The 21,993-nt window shown below is 36.6% G+C and overlaps 3 protein-coding genes across 3 annotated transcripts; all 3 read left to right on the top strand.

Annotated features, from left to right (window-relative positions):
• Window positions 1-1,152: 1,152 nt before the first annotated feature.
• LOC126602433 (60S ribosomal protein L5) lies at window positions 1,153-4,000 on the top strand. Its single transcript, XM_050269297.1, has 9 exons — window positions 1,153-1,302; window positions 1,612-1,681; window positions 1,776-1,867; window positions 2,056-2,182; window positions 2,286-2,365; window positions 2,451-2,567; window positions 2,955-3,089; window positions 3,287-3,456; window positions 3,577-4,000. Exons 1-9 carry the CDS (start codon window positions 1,300-1,302, stop codon window positions 3,689-3,691), a joined length of 909 nt encoding a protein of 302 aa, XP_050125254.1. The 5' UTR covers window positions 1,153-1,299; the 3' UTR covers window positions 3,692-4,000.
• Window positions 4,001-6,972: 2,972 nt separating this feature from the next.
• LOC126602431 (uncharacterized) lies at window positions 6,973-12,358 on the top strand. Its single transcript, XM_050269295.1, has 5 exons — window positions 6,973-7,445; window positions 9,281-9,390; window positions 9,480-9,851; window positions 10,286-10,886; window positions 11,740-12,358. Exons 1-5 carry the CDS (start codon window positions 7,205-7,207, stop codon window positions 11,826-11,828), a joined length of 1,413 nt encoding a protein of 470 aa, XP_050125252.1. The 5' UTR covers window positions 6,973-7,204; the 3' UTR covers window positions 11,829-12,358.
• A 773-nt stretch (window positions 12,359-13,131) lies between these two features.
• LOC126602430 (uncharacterized) lies at window positions 13,132-20,887 on the top strand. The gene is made up of 5 exons (XM_050269294.1): window positions 13,132-13,610; window positions 17,686-17,795; window positions 17,887-18,258; window positions 19,126-19,915; window positions 20,493-20,887. The coding sequence occupies exons 1-5, from the start codon at window positions 13,343-13,345 to the stop codon at window positions 20,579-20,581; spliced, it is 1,629 nt and encodes a 542-aa protein (XP_050125251.1). The 5' UTR covers window positions 13,132-13,342; the 3' UTR covers window positions 20,582-20,887.
• Window positions 20,888-21,993: the final 1,106 nt, after the last annotated feature.

The raw sequence follows: 21,993 nt of genomic DNA, 5'->3' as shown, positions 1-21,993 counted from the left end.
GATTGAATTGGGAAACTAAGCTAAAGGCCCTTTGAAGTACACAAAAAATTCACGGAATTGGCATCAAGGACCAATGCTCCATATTTGTTTAAATTCGAATAAAGTTACGATTCGTTTATAATTCAGAGATCAATGCTCAAACTTACTCTTTATTTCCTTTCAATACTTAATTTCTCTTAACCACTTGAAAACTCTCACTAAATAATACTTATCTTTATATCTGGTCATTGGGTAAAGGTGGACATCAGGTAAGAGTGGACATCTGGTGGGTTGGTCGAGTAAGACTTTAGTCTGTTGGCCAACCCAATAGGCTTGGATTGGAATTGTTCAAATCCATTGACACCCAAGAGAATTGGTAACCCAACCCACCCAAACCATTCTTAGGTGGGTTGGATTAGATGGTTTCCGTGAGTTAGGCTTGATTGGTTTTTTTTCTTTTTACTAATGTGAGTATGAGAGACAAATAATCAATACTTACGACAATTTGGACTTAAATGTGAATTTGATGTTGTTATATCACTACATGTTACTATTCCTAGTACATAAATTTGTACTATTCAAATCAAACATTAGTAAACAAGTGCATTTAAGAATTACTGTTACTCAAGTAGGTCGATTTCAATCAGATTAATAACACTTCAACCCAGCCCAACCTAACCCATCCATTGAACGAGTTTTGACCAAAATTTTTTTTTTTTTAAAGTTTAGAACCCAACCCAACCTATACCAGGTGAGTTGGTTTGGTTGGTTGGTAAACACACTAAAATGCCCACCCATACATTGACGCTTTCTCTAGTGCACATCGAAGCTCACATTTAAGTTACGCATCTGGAAAAAATTGTTAGATCATTTAAGTTACACATAGGAAAAAAAATCATTAAATCATTTAACATAACAGAATTTAACGATTTTTATTCAGATGTATAACTTAAATATGCACTATAAAAAGGAGGTCATTTCATTTCCTTTTGAAAATTTAATGATATTCTCAGCCCAAAGCCCACAAACTCAATGTGGAAAGAATAAAGAAGGGAAATTGGGCCAAAAACTAAATATGGAAAGAATGAGAAGCCCCTACACAATTTTCGGTAAAGACCAAATGACCATGAGCGAGACATCGAATCCCAGCCGTCCATCTCACCACAAAACCCTATTAAACCACACATCACTTACAGCCAGCCGTCGATCCTCAAATCCATTTGGCAGGTTCACTATATAAGAGCTACCTTCTGAACCCCAGAAACCCTAGCCGGTTCTCTCCCACTTGGTCTCGTTACTCTCGGCTGCTGATCTTCCGCAATGGTGAGCCCCCTCACGTGGTCTCTGCTACTTCCATGGAAATTCTCTCTCTGCGTTTGCGAGAGAAATAGCATGATTATTTTCTGTTTGGTTGCTCGGAAAATTGATTGATTACCTCTACTTTTCAATTTATGTTAAATTTCCCAATTAATTGATATAACACTTGAACTTTTATGATTTCCATGATTATTTTCTGAAACACTTACATTTTTAGTGGGATGGATTTGTGTTTCTGCTGCATGAACCATTGTTCTTTGTATGTGATTTCTGGGAAGGATTTTGTTAAACAATTTGTTGATTTATTCGTTGTAGGTTTTCGCCAAAGCTCAGAAATCAAGGGCTTACTTCAAGAGATTTCAAGTCAAGTACAGGAGAAGGCGAGGTATCCATTTCGTCTTTCAAGTTGAGGGCCTTTGTTAATTGTTTGTTAGTGTTCTGCATATGATGATAATTTTAATGTCGAATGTTTTCGGCAGAGGGAAAGACCGACTACCGTGCCCGGATTAGGCTCATTAACCAAGACAAGAACAAGTACAACACACCCAAGTATCGGTTTGTTGTGAGATTTGTATCCTTTTGGCTACCAACATTTGGGCTATTCCCGTTCGGGCTTTCATTTATGTTTCATCTTTTGTTAAGAATAGTTTTTAGGGTTTTTTAATGTTTCGGCATTGTATTCTATGGGTACGTTGTTAGAATTTGAAATGACTGTTTCACCTGTGCAATCTGTGATGTGCACCTTAACATAATCGTTAGACCAACAAGGATATTGTTGCTCAGATTATATCTGCCAGTATTGCTGGTGATTTGGTTCTTGCTGCAGCCTACTCCCATGAGCTCCCACGCTATGGGCTTGAAGTTGGTCTCACAAACTATGCCGCAGGTGTTGTTTCCACCCTCTGGTTATTTTGCTTCACTAGTCTGTCTGTCTTGATGCATGAGTTCAACTTGTTGGGTAGTACCAGTAACTGTATATTTATGATCAGCCTACTGCACTGGCCTACTCTTGGCTCGTCGTGTGTTGAAGAAGCTTGAAATGGATGATGAGTACGAGGGAAATGTTGAGGTAGTGTATTATTTTTTTTTTTTTGTTTATTCAATTTGATTCCCTTCATATCTAATTTTTTGTGAAAATTTATCTGGTATTTTAGGCTACTGGTGAAGACTATTCTGTAGAGCCAGCTGAGAGCAGAAGGCCATTCCGTGCTCTTCTTGATGTTGGCCTGATCAGGACCACCACAGGAAACCGTGTATTCGGTGCCTTGAAGGTGGGTACCACATTATGGTGCTATTTATATTTGATGTGTTCCAAGTATTTGTTTTTAACTTTTGATGATGCTTATGTGTAAATTACTTTGTTGTGTACTTTCACTTTAAGGTAAACGTTCCTATATGGACGACATTTTCGGACTAACAGTTTTGTTATTTTTCAGTCATTATTATCAATAGCACTCTTTTTTCTTTTATCCTACGAACCTCGATTTAAACATTTCTTTGGATGCCTGTTGATGAATTTTATATTGATCCTTGGTGGTACCTTATTTTTCATATTGCTTCCATCCTATACATAACATGGTCTTTTCTTGAAAGTAATTCAATTTTTAATCCACTTGGAGTGTGCCTAACTGAGTTGAAGAATTTTTAATTGATTGCAGGGTGCTTTGGATGGGGGTTTGGATATCCCTCACAGTGAAAAGAGGTTTGCCGGTTTCTCCAAGGATGGTAAGCAACTTGACGCTGAGATTCATCGCAAGTACATTTATGGTGGCCATGTTGCTGCATACATGAGGGTAAGTTTGAGACTTGAGTATTCATGTCATGCATTGGCATTAACTCTGTTCTAGAAGATTTATGTCGGCTGGTCAAAATCCTAATTATTTGTTTCTGAATTTTTATGGACGTTGAACCAAAGAAGAGTTCAGAATTCTTGTCAGGTAGAATAATTAATACTGTTTTCTTAAACTTTTAATTTTTTTTTTAATTTTAGACTCTGGCGGAGGATGAGCCAGAGAAATACCAGAGTCACTTCAGTGAATATATTAAGAAAGGCATTGAAGCGGATGACATCGAGGAGGTGTACAAGAAAGTTCATGCTGCCATCCGTGCTGATCCTACAATTAAGAAGACTGAAAAGCCGGCTCCTCAGGAGCACAAGAGGTAAAGTCTGATTGATTGTACCCAGTTGTTGATGTTTTACATCAAGTCCTCGTTTCATTGTTTGCAAGTAATCAGTGGGAAGTTGCTATCAGATGATTCTAATTTTCATTTACGTAACAGGTACAACTTGAAGAAGCTTACCTTTGATGAGAGGAAGAAGAAGTTGGTTGACAGGTTGAAGGCCTTCAATGATGCTGGTGACGATGACGACAGTGATGATGACGACGAGTACTAAGCATTTGATGGGATTTGTGCTCTAGTTTGTTTTCCCCCCTGGTAGGACGTCTGTTAAATTCTCCTCTATAAGATCTGTTATCTGAGTTAAAAGCGCTACTAGAGTTTTGACAATGTTGTTATGCAAGTTATATTTTGTTTTGGCTATCACTACGTACCTCGACTATATCCGCCCTTCGTCCCGTTTTCTACCATCCAACTTTTCTAATTTCCAAATCTTTTCTTGCATTTTTTGTAGTTGTCCTTGTCGGGATAAAGCTGTGTATTTTCTGTTAAAACCATGAATTTTATGCTTATGTGGTTTTTATCCCTTCTTGCTTTCATTTCTTAAATTAGTGAACATGTTCCGTAATATTTTTTTTTACAAAAGATAGTACACTAAACGAAGTGGCGGGGGATTTGAACGCGAGACTTCAGGTGCAAAGATATTCTCCTAGATTCTCTTTCGATTGAATAAGGATTACTTTCCATGCAAGGTTTCTCAAGATCTCTATATAAACCCTAGCCTTTTATTTTCGACTAGAATCTTGTACGATCATCAACCATTCTCTACCATAATCAGTGACTATTCTATGCATGCCGTCGTCTGCGCGTAGACATATGATGATGATTCATCTCTTCTCTATGCCTTGTCATAAGTTATTCGTCAAGGATGTACTCCGATGTAGTACACACTACATCATTCTTTCTAGAACTGTACCTGTGATTTGATTTTCTTCCAAGTAAGCTGTCCAACACGGATTTGATCATACTCGTGATCAACCCCATTCACCCTGTAGTTGGTGTTTGTGGGTGATTCTAACAAACATCGCCACCATTTGCAGTTGTGCGCTAAATTGGTTCAAAAAATGAGGATCTTAGATTAAATGTTCCCAACGAAAGAAATTCCTATTTCACAAGATCTCTGAAAGTTTGGATGACTTATACTTCTTGTTGTACATCTAGTGACCACAATAATAAAACTACAAAGAGGATGGAGTGTCAACAAAAGACAGCAGGACCTTTCCAAGAGCATCTTCAAAGGAGATGTTAAAATTGCCACGTAGGCATACAACAGTAAAAATGGCAGCCAACTCTTTCCAACCGAGCCTTCAATTTCTTAGGTAGTGCTGAGTCATTTGAAGGCAAAGCCTTTTGCTATCAAATTTGACAGTAGATGTCAAATTTATTAAATGATATTTTAATAGATTAATATAATATATAATAAATGTTGTTATGTTTTTGAAATATTTGATTGGTTGCTTTAATCATTGGACTCCATAAAAAGATAAAAAGTTTATTAAATGACATTATTATTTAACATATCGAGTGAAGCAAAATATTGTACAAAATGTCAAATTGCCACATAAGCTATCAACTATCATTTTGATGTTTAAAATTTGTTATCTCATTTGGAAATGCTCTAACGTACCGATCAAGTGGAAATATCGTATTCTTCTTCTTTATTAAAAAAGAATTTAATGTCCATAATTAATACATAAATAGTATTTAGGTAAGAGTACTGCTCTCCACACATCTTTTTTTTTACTTCCCACACGTTAATTTTTGTCCATTTATCTTCTATAGGATATTGGATCCGATGATCGAAAATTGAGAGGATGCATGAGAATAAAATGGGTGTGTGGATAACACCACTCTAAAGTTTTTGGGAGCGTTTATGTTGTCATTGTAGCTTCAGTAGTCTTTAGTTTTATAATAATTTCAATTTGTTTGACAAAATTCTCAAAACATAAAGTAAAAAAAAAAAAAAATCCTAAGAAGCTTTTTGATTTTTTCCGACACAACAATATTCTATACTAGGCGGGATTTGGACTAAAGAACTGCACTATGAGCTACCAGTAATAATTAAATTTCAAAGTTGTCATATTAATCGAATCTTCATTCATGTGAATCGAATCGCCACCGATGCGAGTCAATATACATCATACATTGTAATGCTAATGGCAATAAATCTAACAAGGTAATTGAAAACACAAGTAAAGAGAAAATGGATGTGGAGAAGGCTTGGGTAGTAAGATTGTAGAAAAGTAAGAAGCCGTTGTCCAATCACATTGGACATCACCATCCAATAGTTGTATAGTTTTTTCACACTTTTTATATGCTTATGATGAGCTCCCTTCATCAAACACATCGTGCATCAATCACTAGTCGACGTGAGTGGGTGAACTTCCTTTCGTCCTCATCACTTAATTGAGTGAAACTCAAAGAAGCAAAACAAGTTAACTACTACATAGTGATACAATGGTTAAGGCGAATTTTATGTTCATATTCCACACGGTTCGTTTCGGGTTCGATATCTGAGACTGATGAATTACACGATGATGACCAGGAAGATATTAAAATGCTTCTATGGGTTTTCCTTATCCTCATAAAAGTGAACTGACGTGGCTTCGCAGCCAGTTGATTCCTTTAAAAAATAAACAAAAATAAAAATTAATTAAATGGTAATAATACGTGGCATATGAGTAGCCCAAAAGTTAAAATAATAATAATAGTAGTAATAAATTGGCGTTACTGTTGAAAGCCACTATCAATATGGTCCATGGAACATTTCAAATTCAATTCATGGTGGATGGAGCATTTTTCTCTTCTTTCAACTTTTATAAAATATTATCCATCAATTGCTTCTTCATCTCTCTAATCTTTATGCTCTCCCACTTTCTCTTTCACCTTTGCTTCTTCTCAACGTTCGGTAGCCTAATTACTAAAAATAGTATAATTTACGAAAAGCAGCGGTGAATTGTGTTGGTGATCATAACTTTATTCTTTAATAATTAGAGTTTTAAGTTTAAATTCTCTTCCGAATCTAGTGTCATGTTTATCTTTTTAAATAGAACACTGTTTTTACATTAACGGGATGAAGAATTTGAACTAAATCACATAATGAGTCCGTCATAATATTTAGTTCGAACTTGTCATCGACGAAAATAAATCGAACCCAAAATTTTTAACTTATAAAAGAACGTGAATAATATATATTTTTTTTAACAAATGATATTATTTACACTAAAGGTGTGGGAGAGTATGCTAAGTCTCATAATGAGCTGATAATAATGTGGTTCAAATTCGTCTTTGGCGAGAATTGAATCTAAGATCTCTTACTTACAAGTAAAGAGAAATACTACTAAATCGTAATATTAAGTGACAAAACGTGAATAATATTAAACCGTAGTATTAGCTGTTAGCGTAAACACAAACACATAATATAATATTGTTTGTCGTAATATAAGAAGCAATAAGAATACTCGTGTGTGTGAGTGTGACTTATGAGTGAGAGTGTGTGGTTTAATTTAAACTTGAGAGTGAGAGAGAAGAGAGAGAGGAGAGGAGAGAGAGAGAGAGAGAGAGAGTAAAAAACTAAAAGAAACGAGTAGGAAAGAGGGTTGAAACAAGGCGATACCCACCATGAACACTTGTCCCTCACATCTTCCACCTTCTTCTTCTTCTGGGTCGATTGTGTTCTGCTCTTTAGACTGAAGAAAGAAAGAGAGGGAAAATCCCAGATGCTCTTCGAATGGGGAAGGGTGAAGCAAATCTACACCAGCAGCAGCAGAGTGACGGGGGTCAGAATGCTTCGGGACTCATCTGTCCTGGGTGTTCGACGGTTTTCAACCGAATCGCCAAAGGCTTGAGCTTTAGATGCGTCTTCGTTTTAATTCTCAGTTTGTCAGTTTTTCTCTCTGGGATCTTCTGGATCCTTCCTCACCATGCTACCAACTCTGGGTTTGATGCTACACGGGCAATTAAGCTCAGCGGTATGTCCTCTATTCCCTCTCTCTCTCTCTCTCTCTACTGTAAATATAGTTGGTTCACTTTGATTATTCTGCTTTTTTGAATTATTTTGCCTCATAATTTGATCTTTCTGATGGTTTGAGCAAATGGGTATGTGGAATTTTCTGATTTTTTGAGCAAATGGATAGTGTGTATCTTTCCTGTATAATTGGGGGTTGCTGGATGTTTTGAGTAAATGGGTTTCTGGTAGTTTACCTTGTTGCGTAGATGTTTGGTAGTCGTGTTAATGTGCGATACGGGTGTTGTGGTGGTTCACCAAATAATTAGGGGTTTTTTGGGCGCTTTTTACATAAATGGGGGTTCTTGATTATTTTAAGGATGGGGCAGCTGGTGTTTGACTGTACTGTATAATTCAAGTCTTCGGTTTAAGAGTTTTTGATGTTCTGGGGAGACGGTAAATCCCCTTAAAGTTAGGATGTGGATGGGAAAGGGATTGGTTCTTTCATGATTTCTGGTAATCATGGAAAGACGAATACCATGTTGAGATTTTCTAAATACAGAGCTTTCACTTTGATTTACTTGAATTTAGGAGTGTTTATGATGCTTAGATTCAACGCATCTAGTTAGACATTAAGACCTAAATACATTTTCATATTTCCAGAAATGCTCTCTTTTTAGTTGGAGTTGATTGTAATATGGTTGGAATAAGATTGAGTCAGAATTGGAAGTGCCCGTAACTCCTGCCTTTTAAGAATACAAAAAACCAAAGTTTTGGCTACCCGAATGTTTTTCCTCTTCAAGAATACAATAAACCAAAGTTTTAGCTGTAATGTAACTTGTGTGAAACATGTCGTGCAACACTGCAACCTAATCAACTTTGTGAACTTTGAACAGTGAGTATTCTTGGAGAATATTAAAAAAGGAACCATGTATTTCGAGCATCATCAATGCAAGGCAAAGTTAAAATTTAAAAAAAAAGTTTGTATAGATTGGTGTCATATACTTTTGAAGGGGCAGACTTCATCTTTATATAAAAATATCATGGTAATTCTTTGAGTGGTCAGACCCTATTTTTGGTTCCTTTTGCTTTGTCTTGTTGCTTTGTTGGCCTTTGGAGTTTTTCTGTATGGTTGTTATAAAATTAAAGGTAATTTTGACTTGAGTATAAAGTGATACCATAAACTTTATAAGAATGGGAGACTGGTGGCTGGTCTTGAGCTTTTCGTGTTTTTCTATCATGTGTTTTGCTTATGTTTGATCAAATAGCTGGCTGATAGAGTTTACTGTTCTACGTTCGGTGCACTGCTTGTTCAGTGTAGTGAATGTTGTATTTTTCATCACTTTATTTAATATTATGTATTATATATCCGGGGGACACGCTTTTAACACACATTTTGACACCCATTTTGTAGGGCCCACTAAATTTAATCCAATGGTCATATGATTTCAGATTTGGGTATTTTTGGTAGACATGGTTTTTGAGGGAAGTCTTAAAAGATAGACGGTTCGGATTGTTGAAATACGTTACCGAGTGGGCCCCACAAAAAATGTGTGTCAAAAGCGTGTGTCCCTGGATCGTAACCCATACATATATATATTTATTATTTATTTATAATTCAAGCTCATAATATTAGCATGCCATAAACATTTTAGACATCTTGCAATCCCCAAAAATAAAACATGTCCAATCATATCTAAAACACAATACTTAGGATCAAGACAAGGTTATGCCTCATAGATAAGATTCAATTATCTGTGTTGAGACAGTAATCATCATATATATTAACGGAGAAGGCAGAATTGGTGAACCATTCATAATAGCAAAATTTCCCTTATGTGTCTCTTTATCTTTTTTCAGCCACAGTTCAGGCATACTTCAGATTGGAAAAGCCAGTTACGGACCTTGTTCCACACATTGGAAGATTAGAATATGATATCAATGGGGAAATAGGTGTCCCAGGTACAAAGGTACAGTTTCAATCTTTTGCCATTATAGACCATATCATATTGCTTTTATACAAAGTGAAGTCAAAGTGAAGTCTGCTTCTTGTCAACAGGTGGCTATCTTGTCTATGCACCAATTTCATGCATATAATTGGACTGAAGTGGTGTTTGGTTTTCTTTCCGATCCAATAAATGTTCCAATAGCTCCTGTGTCCTTAAGTGTGCTGAGGTCATCTTTAGTTGAGCTTTTCCTTAAGCAATCCAATCTTACACTGACAACATCAATTTTCGGGCAGCCATCTACATTGGAGATTCTGAAGTATCCGGGGGGAGTTACTGTGATTCCTGGTCAACCTGCTTCAATCTGGCAGTTACCCCTGATTTTATTTAATTTTACTCTCAATAACTGTATAGATGATATAGTGGAAAATTTTGGCGAGTTAAAGCAGCAGTTGAAGTTTGGATTGCACCTAAGGCCTTATGAGGTATAACACCTACTCTAGTAACTTTTTTGCACACTTCTCTTTAGGCATAAAATTTTGGGGTTCTGATGCATTAAGGTTGTTGGTTCACCACTATTTCCTAAACTTAAGTTGTTACAACGAGTTACAACATTTGTTTTATATTCTAACATGCTAGGACCATCATTAACAATTCAAACTTTATTATAGATCCAAGTTTCCTACTATATATGAAATACGTGCAAGAATTGTCTTTGTTATGCAATGGAAGGCATATATTTAACAATAGAGGTAACAAAGACAACAAAAGGGTAGCCGCATAGAGTGCTGATTTTTCTTCCAGAAGTTTAGAAAGGATAATGAATATACATTTGAATATATACTAGTACTGGTTGATGCTCTCATACTTGTGTCTTATTTCAGTGATACATAACTCTGCATTTTTCCTGTTCATGCAGAATGTATTTTTGCAAATAACAAACACAATGGGTTCAACAACAGCAGCCCCAGTTGTAGTTCAAGCTTCTCTAATGTCTGAGTTTGGAGGCTTTGTGCCCCAGAGATTAAGGCAGTTGGCTCAAACAATCACAGGCTCTCCTGCAAAGAATCTTGGCCTGGATAACTCAGTCTTTGGTAAAGTTAAAAGTATCAGTTTATCTTCTTGTCTGAAAGATACACTCTCCGCAACCCCTCCAACTGCTTCTCCAGCTCCATCTCCAGAGCCATCAATTTCTCCCTATTTTGCTTCTCCAGTTTACGCTCCAGCACCCTCACCTGACATTGATCATCTCTCACCGGCACCATCCAAGGTACCTGCACATTCTCGTCCATGTCCGCTTGAAGGTTCTAGAATTCCTCCATCGTCCTCGCCAACTTCTCGTTCTTACCCTACTGTTCCTCCTACATATCCTCCTAGATTTCCACCATCCTCCTCACCACCTTCATCTCAATTGTCCCCACATGTTCCACCTGCTCCCGAAGTGTCTTATGCTCCCAGTCCAGAAGACAAGGAAAGTGCACAAGACTTGACGTCTTCATCACCTGGCCCATCCCTGTCGTGTAAGTTACAAATAAGTTTTTTTCTTCTCTCCTGCTTGTTATGTAGGATATATGGATTTTGATCTATTGCATTATGTGGTTTCTTGTGTATGGTCTTTGAAGTGTTATATTGGTATACAATTCTGGTTCAGAGTTAAGGCCGATGAGAAGATATGATTCTGTGCTGCTTTAATTAGAAAATAAGTGCCTCTTTTCAATAATTTTGTCATTTAGCAACATAGGTTTTTCCTAATAGAAATAGGTCTTCCTGTAAATGAGGTGTTAGTCAGTTATGCAACTTCTGATACCATGGTTTTGAGTGAGTAGAGTTTCCCTCCTTTACTAATGCGTGTTATGAGAAGTTAAACTTGTAGACTAAAAGAGTATTGTGGCATAATTTTTGAAGTGGGGATTATTCAGGTTTAGCAAAATCGAATCTGAATCTGGTTCAAATATACGAATTACACAGTCGATTTGTACAAGTATATACATTTGTAATTATTTGGATTTTGTATACAAAAGAGAACTTAGCAGATTTTGGATATCTTATTGGATTGAATCCAGTACAAACTGAACTTTGGTGCAACCTTATTGGAGACTTGAGAATCAATTTTGAGATTGAATTGGTCGATCATTTGTATGGTTATGCATCTTGATCAATTTTGAGACTGAATTGATCCACCAAAAGCCTAATGTATATGAAGGCAGATTTTGAAGGGCATGGAAACTCTCTTTACTGCTGTTCACGTAGGAGAACTATTAAGCATTTGTCCACATAGACAAATTAGCTAATTGGCCTTGCTTTACATGTCAATTGTTTGATATTTACTTCTGATATCCGAGTTAACGACATGATGAGTGTTTTTTGCTGCAGCTTTAGCAGTAGGACCTTGGAACAAGGAGATCCGGTTATTGGAACTTTCAGGAGTCTTCATCTTTCTTCTCTTTTGTTGGTCACGGTGATCGTTCCTTTCTCTTCAAGAAAATATGCAAGGCGTACACATCACAACGGTATAGTTTTGTTTTTGGCGTGAATGGTGGAGTGTCAAAGTGAAAAGGTGGCAGGTTCCTTATGCAACACATATACAAGTGAATTAGGAGAAGATTGCAGGTCAAAGCCAAACGGTGGCAGGCCTCTCATCTCCCTTGTGCATTTGTGAGGTCGCGATGACGGGATGTTCTTTCCGAAGGGAAGCCTCCTTGAGATAGTGTGACCAGTTGAAGCATAACCTTGCAGGAGTTTCACGAAAAGAACCCTACCTTTTATCAAATCAACTGTAAAATATGCAGGCTCTTTTTCGAGCATCCGCGACGCGGGCAAAGAAAAAATTGTTACAGAGAAAAAAAAAATTGTATACCATATACTTGTGTCTTTAAAAAGAGAGAAAGAAACACAGTGAATCACTGAGGAGGTGCCCCCTAATTTTTGGTGTCTTTTGTTTTTAATCCCAAGGGAAAATAGTAAGGAGCCAATTAATCTCTTGTTTTCTTGATGTTGTTAGTAGCAGCTCCTAATTTGGCACCAAGGCCACTACGGGACTTGGCAAGAGGCCAATTGCCAACAGTGAAGAGGTAATAGGCGATGGGGTGAAGAAAGTGTTTTCTTAGACGACTGGTTTGAAAATGCTTTTAAAATGATTGAAAGCTTTTTTATGAGAGTGCTTTAGGAATCATTTTTTAGTAAAAATGCAAAGTGAGGCTTGAAAAAACACTTGAAATGTTGGTGCTTTTTATAGGAAGCACTTTAAGTGCTTTTGGAATCTAAAACTACTTTCACTAAAATCATTTTCAGTTATTTTAAAAGCACTTTTAAACAAGCTCATGAGATGAAGCGCTTCTTACATAAACAGTTCCAAAGACCTTCCAAACAAGCTCATGTCTCTAGAAAACTAAACTGAACAAAATTACTGTTTGACATCTTACATGTAAGAAGTCATTGCAGGATGACATAACATCGTTTCACTATACAAACGTCAAACGATGAACTAGTATTCTCTATAGCATCATCTATAGATCCTATCTGGAGAATTTCATTTAATTTGGTTACGGTTTAGTAATCAGCTAATGGTTAATAATAAAAATATTAATTATTACTGTAAATATTATGCTCGATACATATAGATGACTAAACATTCTCGAAATTAATATACTATTTTGAAAATGACATTCAATTAATAAAGAAGATGAACGATTTGGATTAGGATGTTTGTACAGTAAAGACTCCGTGAGTACGAAGTCGTATATGTATGTGACTAGTGAGTGACTGTGTGTGGATTACAGAGAGAGAGAGAAGGGAGGAGAGAGAGAGAGAGAGTAGATTGTCCTTGTAAATGGTTTAAACAGGGCAACTATACCCACTATGAACACTAGTCCCTCACATCTTCTTCATCTTCTTCATCTTCTTCTTAATCTCTCCTCCTGCCATTTCTGTACTCTTTAGAGAGAGGGATTGAGGGGAAATCCCAGATGCTCTTCAAATGGGGAAGAGTGAAGCAAATCTGCAGGAGCAGCAACAGCAACAGCAACAGCAACAGCAGCGGCAGACTCAGGAGGCTCAGAATTCTTCGGGACTCATCTGTCTGCGATGTTCGGTGGTTTTCAGCACAATCGGCAGAGAGCTGAGCTTCAGATGCGTCGTCGTCTTGATCCTCAGCTTCTCAATTTTACTCTCTGGGATCTTCTGGATCCCACATTTCCATGCAATCATCTCCCAGTTTGATGCCAGACAGGAAATTAAGCTCAGTGGTATGTCCACATTCCATCTCTCTTTCTCTCTCTACTGTGTTTTATGCTTCACTTCACTTTGATTATATATATGTTTAATTAATTGGATTTTCCTGATGTTTCGAGCAAATGGGTAAGTGGTGTTTTTTGGGTTTAATGTAAAGTTTTGGGGCTTTCTGGAGGTTCTAGGCAAATGGGTTTTGGGTAGATGTTTGGTAGTTTCAGCAATTCAAATGGGTTTAGCTAGTAATTAGGGATTTTGGTGCTTTTTCAGATAAAAATTGGATTTTTGTGATTATTTTCGGAAAGGGGCAAGTGGGATTTCTCTGTGTTGTATAATTCAGGTCTTGCAATGTTTCACTTGACTCACCTGGCTATATATAGGATATGGGCAAGGCACCTTTTTTATGGACCAAATCCAACCCTTGCATCGAAAATGCCTCTCTGTATGATAAAAAACGCAACAATTTCGTTTAATTCCAACCAAAGGTTTAGTAATTATATATTCCTTTTATAACTTTTGCTTCAACGTATATTGTTTGGAGTATACAAGTTTCATGACACAATTGTCAGTGTGAAATTATCGTTACCATATAGTATACAGCCTGTTGACTGACTATCAAGAGGATTCAATATTCTTGGCGAGGCCAAGCATTCCGACAAGAGGATTGAACATTATTGGCGAGGCCAAGCATTCCGGAAGTAAAGAAAATGTGCAAAAAGATGTATAAGATCTTTAGCTAAAAGAAGAACAAAAATAGATATTATATCAGAATATATAGTGAACTGAATTACAATCTACAGGAGTAGCATATAAAAGCATAATTGAGTTAGTTAAACTCATTAGGAATTAATGTTTCTCATGTGGCTAGCTAGTACATTAAGAAAAGTCCCATATGTAACACAACTCCTAAGTGCTAATCATAACATTCCAAAAGTAAATAGGGGAGGAACTTGCGGTAACGCTGTTTGTCTGGCTGGAACATTTTGTTGCTCAAATTAATCTCACATGAGCATACAAGGTATAGGTTGAATTGAGTAACTAGAGTGAGTTGTCGAGTCTTGATCATTTTGATTTCACTTTCTGATCAAGTAGCTAAGTTTTCATGGTGTCTTGCGGATATGGAATGAAGTTCACTTCAATTTAGGATGGGTGGGAAAGAAATTGGTCCTATCACGATTTATGGTAATCTTGTGTGTGTGCTCGCACTCTTGTGCACTGTGTTCTAATTTTCTAGGCAATTTTTTTTATAAATGTTAGACATGTCTGCCTGTGGCTAAATCATGAAAAGAGGAATATCATGTTCATATTTGCTAAATACAGAGTCTTCCCTTTGAATTAGTTGAATTTAGGAGCACTTATGACGCTGACCATCGGTGGATCTATTTAGACATCAACACCTTTATAAATTTCATACTCCTCGGAGTGCTCTCTTTTCTGATGCGGCGGATTGTACTACTCTATGGGTGGAAGTGACTAATATCCTGCGATGTCCATACTGCTTTTCTACTTGATATCAGTAGCTGTACGTTCTTTACTGTACATTGACGAGGATAAGGATTCTGTAGTCGACTGCAGAAATGCAAATCGTCGGATCTGATAATTGGATGTCTCACTATGTAGTCTGCTTTCATGTAGCCGAACCACCTATTTACCTTTAGTGGACGTAGCAGTTTATGACCATTGTAGATTTACAATGGTAGTGATATATGTTATTCTCATATGTATTCTCTGGTGTTGGTTCTTAGAATGAACTGAGAATAATAAAATGTTAGATAGTCAAGGACTCAAGAAAATTAACTTTTTATTTCCTCACAAGTAAGAAAGGAAATAGATCTATACCTACAAAAAAGGAAATGATAAAGGCTTCAAATAGAACATTCAATGGCTCCTAGAAATAGAAAAGACACATTAAAGTCCTACTGGACTCATAGAACTTGTAGAAATATTGGTAGGCTCATTAATAAAAGGAGATTCCTGGAACAGTTAGGGTACGTTTGGATGAGGACTTTAAAGTTCCAAGGAACCTAGGCCAAATTTGTTAGGATGCACTATAAAAATTAGATGGGTGGACTTGAAAATAATTCCTTGAAAGGTGTCATTTTGAAAGTCCCTCATCCAAGATATGGTTAATGACATTGTGTTTTCATCAGATCCAAATAAAAGACTCTTGATATCATTTGACATCAACTCTTTGACTTTGGATTACCTTCTTTTATTTTCTGATTAGTGCATTGCCATAAGGCACATGTCTTTTTCAAAGAGGCTTTAGTTTTAGAGTTGTCCCAATGAGCTTAGTCTTGGATTTATAGTTTACAAAAGGGGTACATATTTTCTAATCAAGATGTACAGATGCAGTTGATGACATCCCCACATTAATAACTTAGTAGCTAGGGTTTTGTGAGGTCGTGATCTCCTTCTATATCACTGTATGCTCCGACTCCTATTTAAGTGAATAGATTTATGATAGACGAACTCTGAGCAGTCTAAGAGTATGCTTAAATAACCTACAAAAAGAACCATATCTTTTTTAGCATCTACGGTTCTGCAGTGCCAAGAAAACTAAAACATTGTTTCACCAAATGTTTGTATTCTAGTATCAAATACGTCTGAACAAGGACGGAAGCGGAATTGGGCTGATATATATGTATACATATTATATTTAGTTGGATTAAGGAGTGGGTTTTAGATATAGGATAGGCTGGATTAGTTTTTTGTCAATATTGGGCTAAATGTTAGTGCTAATTTTAAGTTTTCTCAAGCTGCGTAGGCTACTGCCCATGGGAGCTATGTATGGTTCTGTCCTTGTTTGTGAAGGCTCAGAATACATCTTTAAACAAAAATATCATGGTGAATAGTTGAGTGGCCTGACCCTATTTTTGGCGCCTTTAGTATTTAGTCCGAAAAAGGACTAGAAAACAAAAATATAAGGTGGGATGAAGTGTAAATTAATATAGGAGCTAGATCTGTGATTTTGACTTAAGTCTGTTTTATTGCCTTGTTGGTACCGTGGTTGGCCCTTTAGTATCTTTTTTATATTGTTGTTTTGAGGTAAATTTGACTGAAGTGTAGAATAATATAAAATTGAATCAGAGATGTACCTCTTCTCTTTATTTATGCAATCCATGGCTTCTGAGTCTAGTATTTTGTGCTTTTATACTGTGTTCATGCTGCATAAGCTTTAAATAACTAGCTGATAGACTTTATTATTGTATCTTTTTGGGCTGCTTGTTTACCGTTGTTTGTGTACTTTTATAACTACATCTTAAATAAGTATTTCATTTCACATCGAAATAATAATGGTGGTAAGTAGTAATAATAATCATAATCATAGTAACAATAATAATCTTAAGAATAATCCTCATCATTTGTCAAAACTCAGTTTAGAGAAACAAATTTGTTAGGAAATCCAAGTAATTGACCTCAAATGCAAGACCACTGGAACTTGCCGCATCCTAGCAGTTACATCAAGCTCATTATATTAGCACTGCCATAAGTATGAAATAATAAGTAAAAATAATTAGCACTGCCACAAACATGTTAGGTGTCATCCAATCCCAAAAGCAAGACATTTCCTGCTATACCTAAAACACCTACGATCAACACAAGGTTATGCTTCAAGTATACTATTCATATCTCTTTTAAAAATAATTTGAATACGATTTTCTCTTGAATAAATGTTCAATGGAAGGACAAAAACTTCACCAAGTATAATGCACTGATTTAGGATATAAAATATATATTAACCAACCTGCTAATATTGTGGAGATAATTGCTGCTGAACTAAGACACACTGATTTAAGTAATGTATTTGTACGGTCCATACGAGAAGTCTAGAACAACCTTTTGCACTGGCCTAAAACAAAACTCAATTAATGCATTTAAAAAGTTGAAAGATTAATTGGAATTTTGATAATAGATTTTTTTTTTTTGCGTTTGTATTTTGTATTTTGTTGATTTGGTAACATGTTTGTTCTTTGTTGCGTCAACCATTTTATTTTTATTGAACTTTATGGTTTCTGATTTCTGTTGCGTAAAGTAGTGATGACTGAAATAAATAGGCGAAAGCTTATATATCTATTTATCTTTTTCCAGCTACAGTTCAGGCATACTTCAGACTGGAAAAGCCAGTTACGGACCTTGTTCCACACATCCAAAGATTAGAATATGATATCAATGGGGAAATAGGTGTCCCAGGTGCAAAGGTACAATTTCAATCTCTTTCCTTTATAGACCATATCATATTCCTTTCATACAAAGTGAAGCATCAAACTGAAGTCTGCTTGTTGTCAACAGGTGGCTATCTTGTCCATGCACCAATTTGATGCATCTGATCAAACTGATGTGGTGTTTGGTGCTCTTTCCGATCCAATAAATGTTCCAATCGATCCAGTGTTCTTAAGTGTGTTGAGGTCCTCTTTAGTTGAGCTATTCCTTAAGCAATCCAATCTTACATTGACTGCATCAATTTTCGGGCAGCCATCTATGTTTGAGATTCTAAAGTGTCCTGGGGGAATTACTGTGATTCCTTTGCAATCAGCTTCAATCTGGCAGAAACCCCAGATTTTATTTAATTTTACTCTCAATAATTCTATATCCGACATAGTGGAAAATTTTGTTGAGTTAAAGGAGCAGTTGAAGTTTGGATTGCATCTGAGGCCTTATGAGGTATAACACTATTCTGGCAACTTTTTGCACATATCTCTTTAGGTGTGAATTTTTGGGCTTTTGATGTATTAGGTCCATTGGTTTAGCACTATTTCGTAAAACATAATGTTTTAAAAAACGCGCCTAGGCGGCTTTGGAGGTGGGGCGATGATGAAAACGACTCTGCCCAGCAAGAGTAGGCTTAAACTCGCCTAGACGTGGTTGAGACGCGCCTTAGGCATTTGACTAGGCCTTTTTTTTTTTAAATGGAGAATTGACGATGAAGAAGATGATATTACCTTTGATTTAGATGAATTTTTTCTTTTTTTCTTTTTTTGTGAAGAAGATGATATTACCTTTGAGTTAAACTTGTTTGTGACTTGTGCACTTTTGAATGACAATGGATATTTGTTTCAGAAAGTAATTATATAATATATATATATATATATATATATATTAATAATTTTAGGTAGTGTGAGGCTATCGCCTCACGCTTCAAGGCTTTCACCTAGGCATGCTATCCATGAAGTGCCTATGCCTATGTTTCACCTTTGCCTTTTAAAACATCGGTAAACCGTGATTAGAACGTGGGATTAGCAGTTATTTTAGTTTCGAACATGCTGGGATCCAAGTTTCGTAACATATTTGAATCTATGCTAGACTTGTTTCAGTTATGCAATAGAAAGCATAATTTATTAGCAATCAAGGAAACAACGACGCAAAATAGGTATAAGGTATATACCATCAAGTATAACTGAAATTTAAATGTTCATCTGGATTTTCATAGTTGCCAAGGACCCAAAATATCAGAATGAGCTAGTATTAGTTGATGGTCTCAGATTTTACATATGTATTTTTGTTAATTTGTTTTTTCTTCTCTTTTTGCAGGATGTATTTTTGCGAATAATAAACAAAATAGGTTCAACTGAAGCACCCCCAGTCGTGGTTCAGGCATCTCTCGTGTCTGATGTAGGTATCATTGCGCCACAGAGATTGAAGCAGTTGGTTCAAACAATCACAGGTTCTCGTGAAAAAAATCTTGGCCTTAATAACACAGTCTTTGGCAAAGTTAAAAGTATCAGGTTATCTTCTTATCCGAAGGGTGCACCCTCTTCAACCCCTCCAACTCCTTCGCCAGCTCCATCTCCAGAGCCATCAATTTCTCCATATCCTGCTTCTCCAGTACCGTCCCCTGGCATTCACCATCTCCCACCAGCACCAGCACTGTCACCTGACATTCATCTTCTCCCACCAGCACCCTTACCAGACATTCATCCCCTCCCCCCAGCACCCTCACCTGATATTCATCACCTCCCCTTAGCACCCTCACCTGGTACTCATCTTCTTGCCCCTGCACCGTCACCTGACGTTCATCATCTCCCACCAGCACCCTCACCTGAGATTTATCATCTCTCACCAACACCTTCCAAGGTACCTGCACATCCTCATCCATGTCCATATCATGGTTCTAGAATTCCTCCAGTCTCCTCACCAGCTTCTCGTTCTAACCCTACTGCTCCTCCTACTTATGCTACTAATGGTTCCCCTTACTCACCTTCTCCGAGTCCCTCGTCTCATTTGTCCTCACACGTGCCAGCTGCACCTGTAGCGTCCTATGCTTCCAGTCCCGGAAACAAGGGAAGTGCACAAGATTCAATATCTCCATCACCTTCCTCGTGTAAGTTACTTAAACTCTGAATCTGGTTATTTCTGCTAAATATCGATTGGCTTTTTAGTGGAATAATTCATACGACATATTTTATATTAAAAAACTTTGCAAAGCACATAAGTTACTTATATAGATATAAGCATAAGCATTTATGACTGTTTGAACTTCTGTACAAAACACAAAATTTAAGCAGGTTTTTGATCTTATTGGATTGAATCTATAAAAGCATAAACTCGGAGCAACCTTAACGCAGACACGAGAATCAATTTTGAGTTTGAGTTGGTGGATCTATTTGTGTGATTATGAATCTCAGTCAGTAATGGATCTATTTGCTTATGGAGACGGAGTTTGAAAGAGAAACAAAACTCTCTTCTGTGCCATCATAACTTAAGAATGGTATAGCCGTTTGACAACCGAGACAAATAAGCAAACGTTTGGTCAGATGAATCATGCATCCATGGACATGTCTTATCCAATTTGTGTACATGATTTCATTCGTGTTTTCCTTGCTTTGTTTGTCAAGCTAAAGTTATCTGATATTTACTTCTGATATGTAAGTTAATCACCTGACGAATGCTTTTTGCAGCTTCATCAGCAGGAGCTTTCTACAAGGAGATCTGGTTATTGAAATTTTCGGTACTCCTCATCTTTCATCTGCTTTGTTGGTTTGGTTGATTAAGGCCGTATTAAATATGCGGAAACTGTCGGAGATCCAAAAACATGGAAGCTTCGACAGAGATATCGATAAAATATCGATATTGATAAAAAGTTTGAAAAAAAAAATGATGTAAATTATAAGAAAAATATGGAAATTTTGAATGAACTGTAGGACAAGGTAGATGGATAGTAGTTAAGTTTGTACGATTTGGACTATATACAGTTCGCGCTAACGAACATTGTCTCTCATAAATTGCTTAATATTTAATGCAATTCAATTGTATATACTCGAAAATTTTATCCATAATTATTATGTTAATGATATGTATGTGTGTATGTGATCATAAGCTTACATTCTCAATCCTCTGAACGGGTAATGATACAAGCGGCTTGCTCATAACAATTGACTTAGTTATGAGCAAGCGGCTTGTATGGTCAACTGTTCAGAGACGGTCGTAATACTGATACAAGCGGCTTGCTCATAACAATTGACTTAGTTATGAGCAAGCGGCTTGTATGGTCAACTGTTCAGAGACGGTCGTAATACACGACCGTCTCTGAACAAAACTCTTATTTAGTCGGTTTTTCATAGAATTGGGTATTAACCACCAAGTATGGTATGAACAAATGAATTGAGCATAAGTGAAACTTTACACGACCGACTCTGAACAAAACTCTTATTTAGTCGGTTTTTCATAGAATTGGGTATTAACCACCAAGTATGGTATGAACAAATGAATTGAGCATAAGTGAAACTTTTTTCTTCTTTTATCTAAACTACATTAATAAAATCCTTTGTCAATCAAAAGAAGGTAGAAAGATAATTTTGTTTTCTACCGTAAAACAAAATCATGAGCAGTAAAGTAAATTCACACAAATTAAATTTTACAATTTTTTTTCAAAGGCTCACCCGAGGATGATCCTAATGTCCTCTAATTTTGAAAAATAAAATATACAAAAGAAAACTTCTTTTTCTAATCCGCATTTTTTTCTCCCTTTTTCCTTTCCATTTTAAAATAAAACTAAAAATTATTTTCACACAAAATGTGGGAGCATATGTTAGTGGTGAGAAAAGTAATATTACACTGCAAAGTTTGCACCAGAGAAGCACCCTTTGGGTTTGAGGTGTATGAGAAGGCCCAATATTGACAACAGCCTAACAAAAGCCCAAATAAAGAGCCCAATCATATGCCAAGGCTACCTATCGAAAGGGCGAACAAAGACCGTTACAACCGTCTTTGAACAGAACAAAGAGATTCTCTCGTCCAACCAAGACATAACCTCAGTGGCATAGTCCGTGCAAGAAATGTTTAGGACGTATTCAGAAAGCGCAATAACATGTCCAATAGATGCTTGCGAGATGGTTACAAGAAAATACATGACAATACATGAAGGAGCAGTACCCGCTGCCGGAGGAACTATAGCATTCA

Source organism: Malus sylvestris, chromosome 15 (assembly GCF_916048215.2).
Source record: "Malus sylvestris chromosome 15, drMalSylv7.2, whole genome shotgun sequence".
In the NCBI taxonomy this organism is placed as follows: Eukaryota; Viridiplantae; Streptophyta; class Magnoliopsida; order Rosales; family Rosaceae; genus Malus; species Malus sylvestris.
This window is presented reverse-complemented; position numbering and strand designations above follow the sequence as displayed.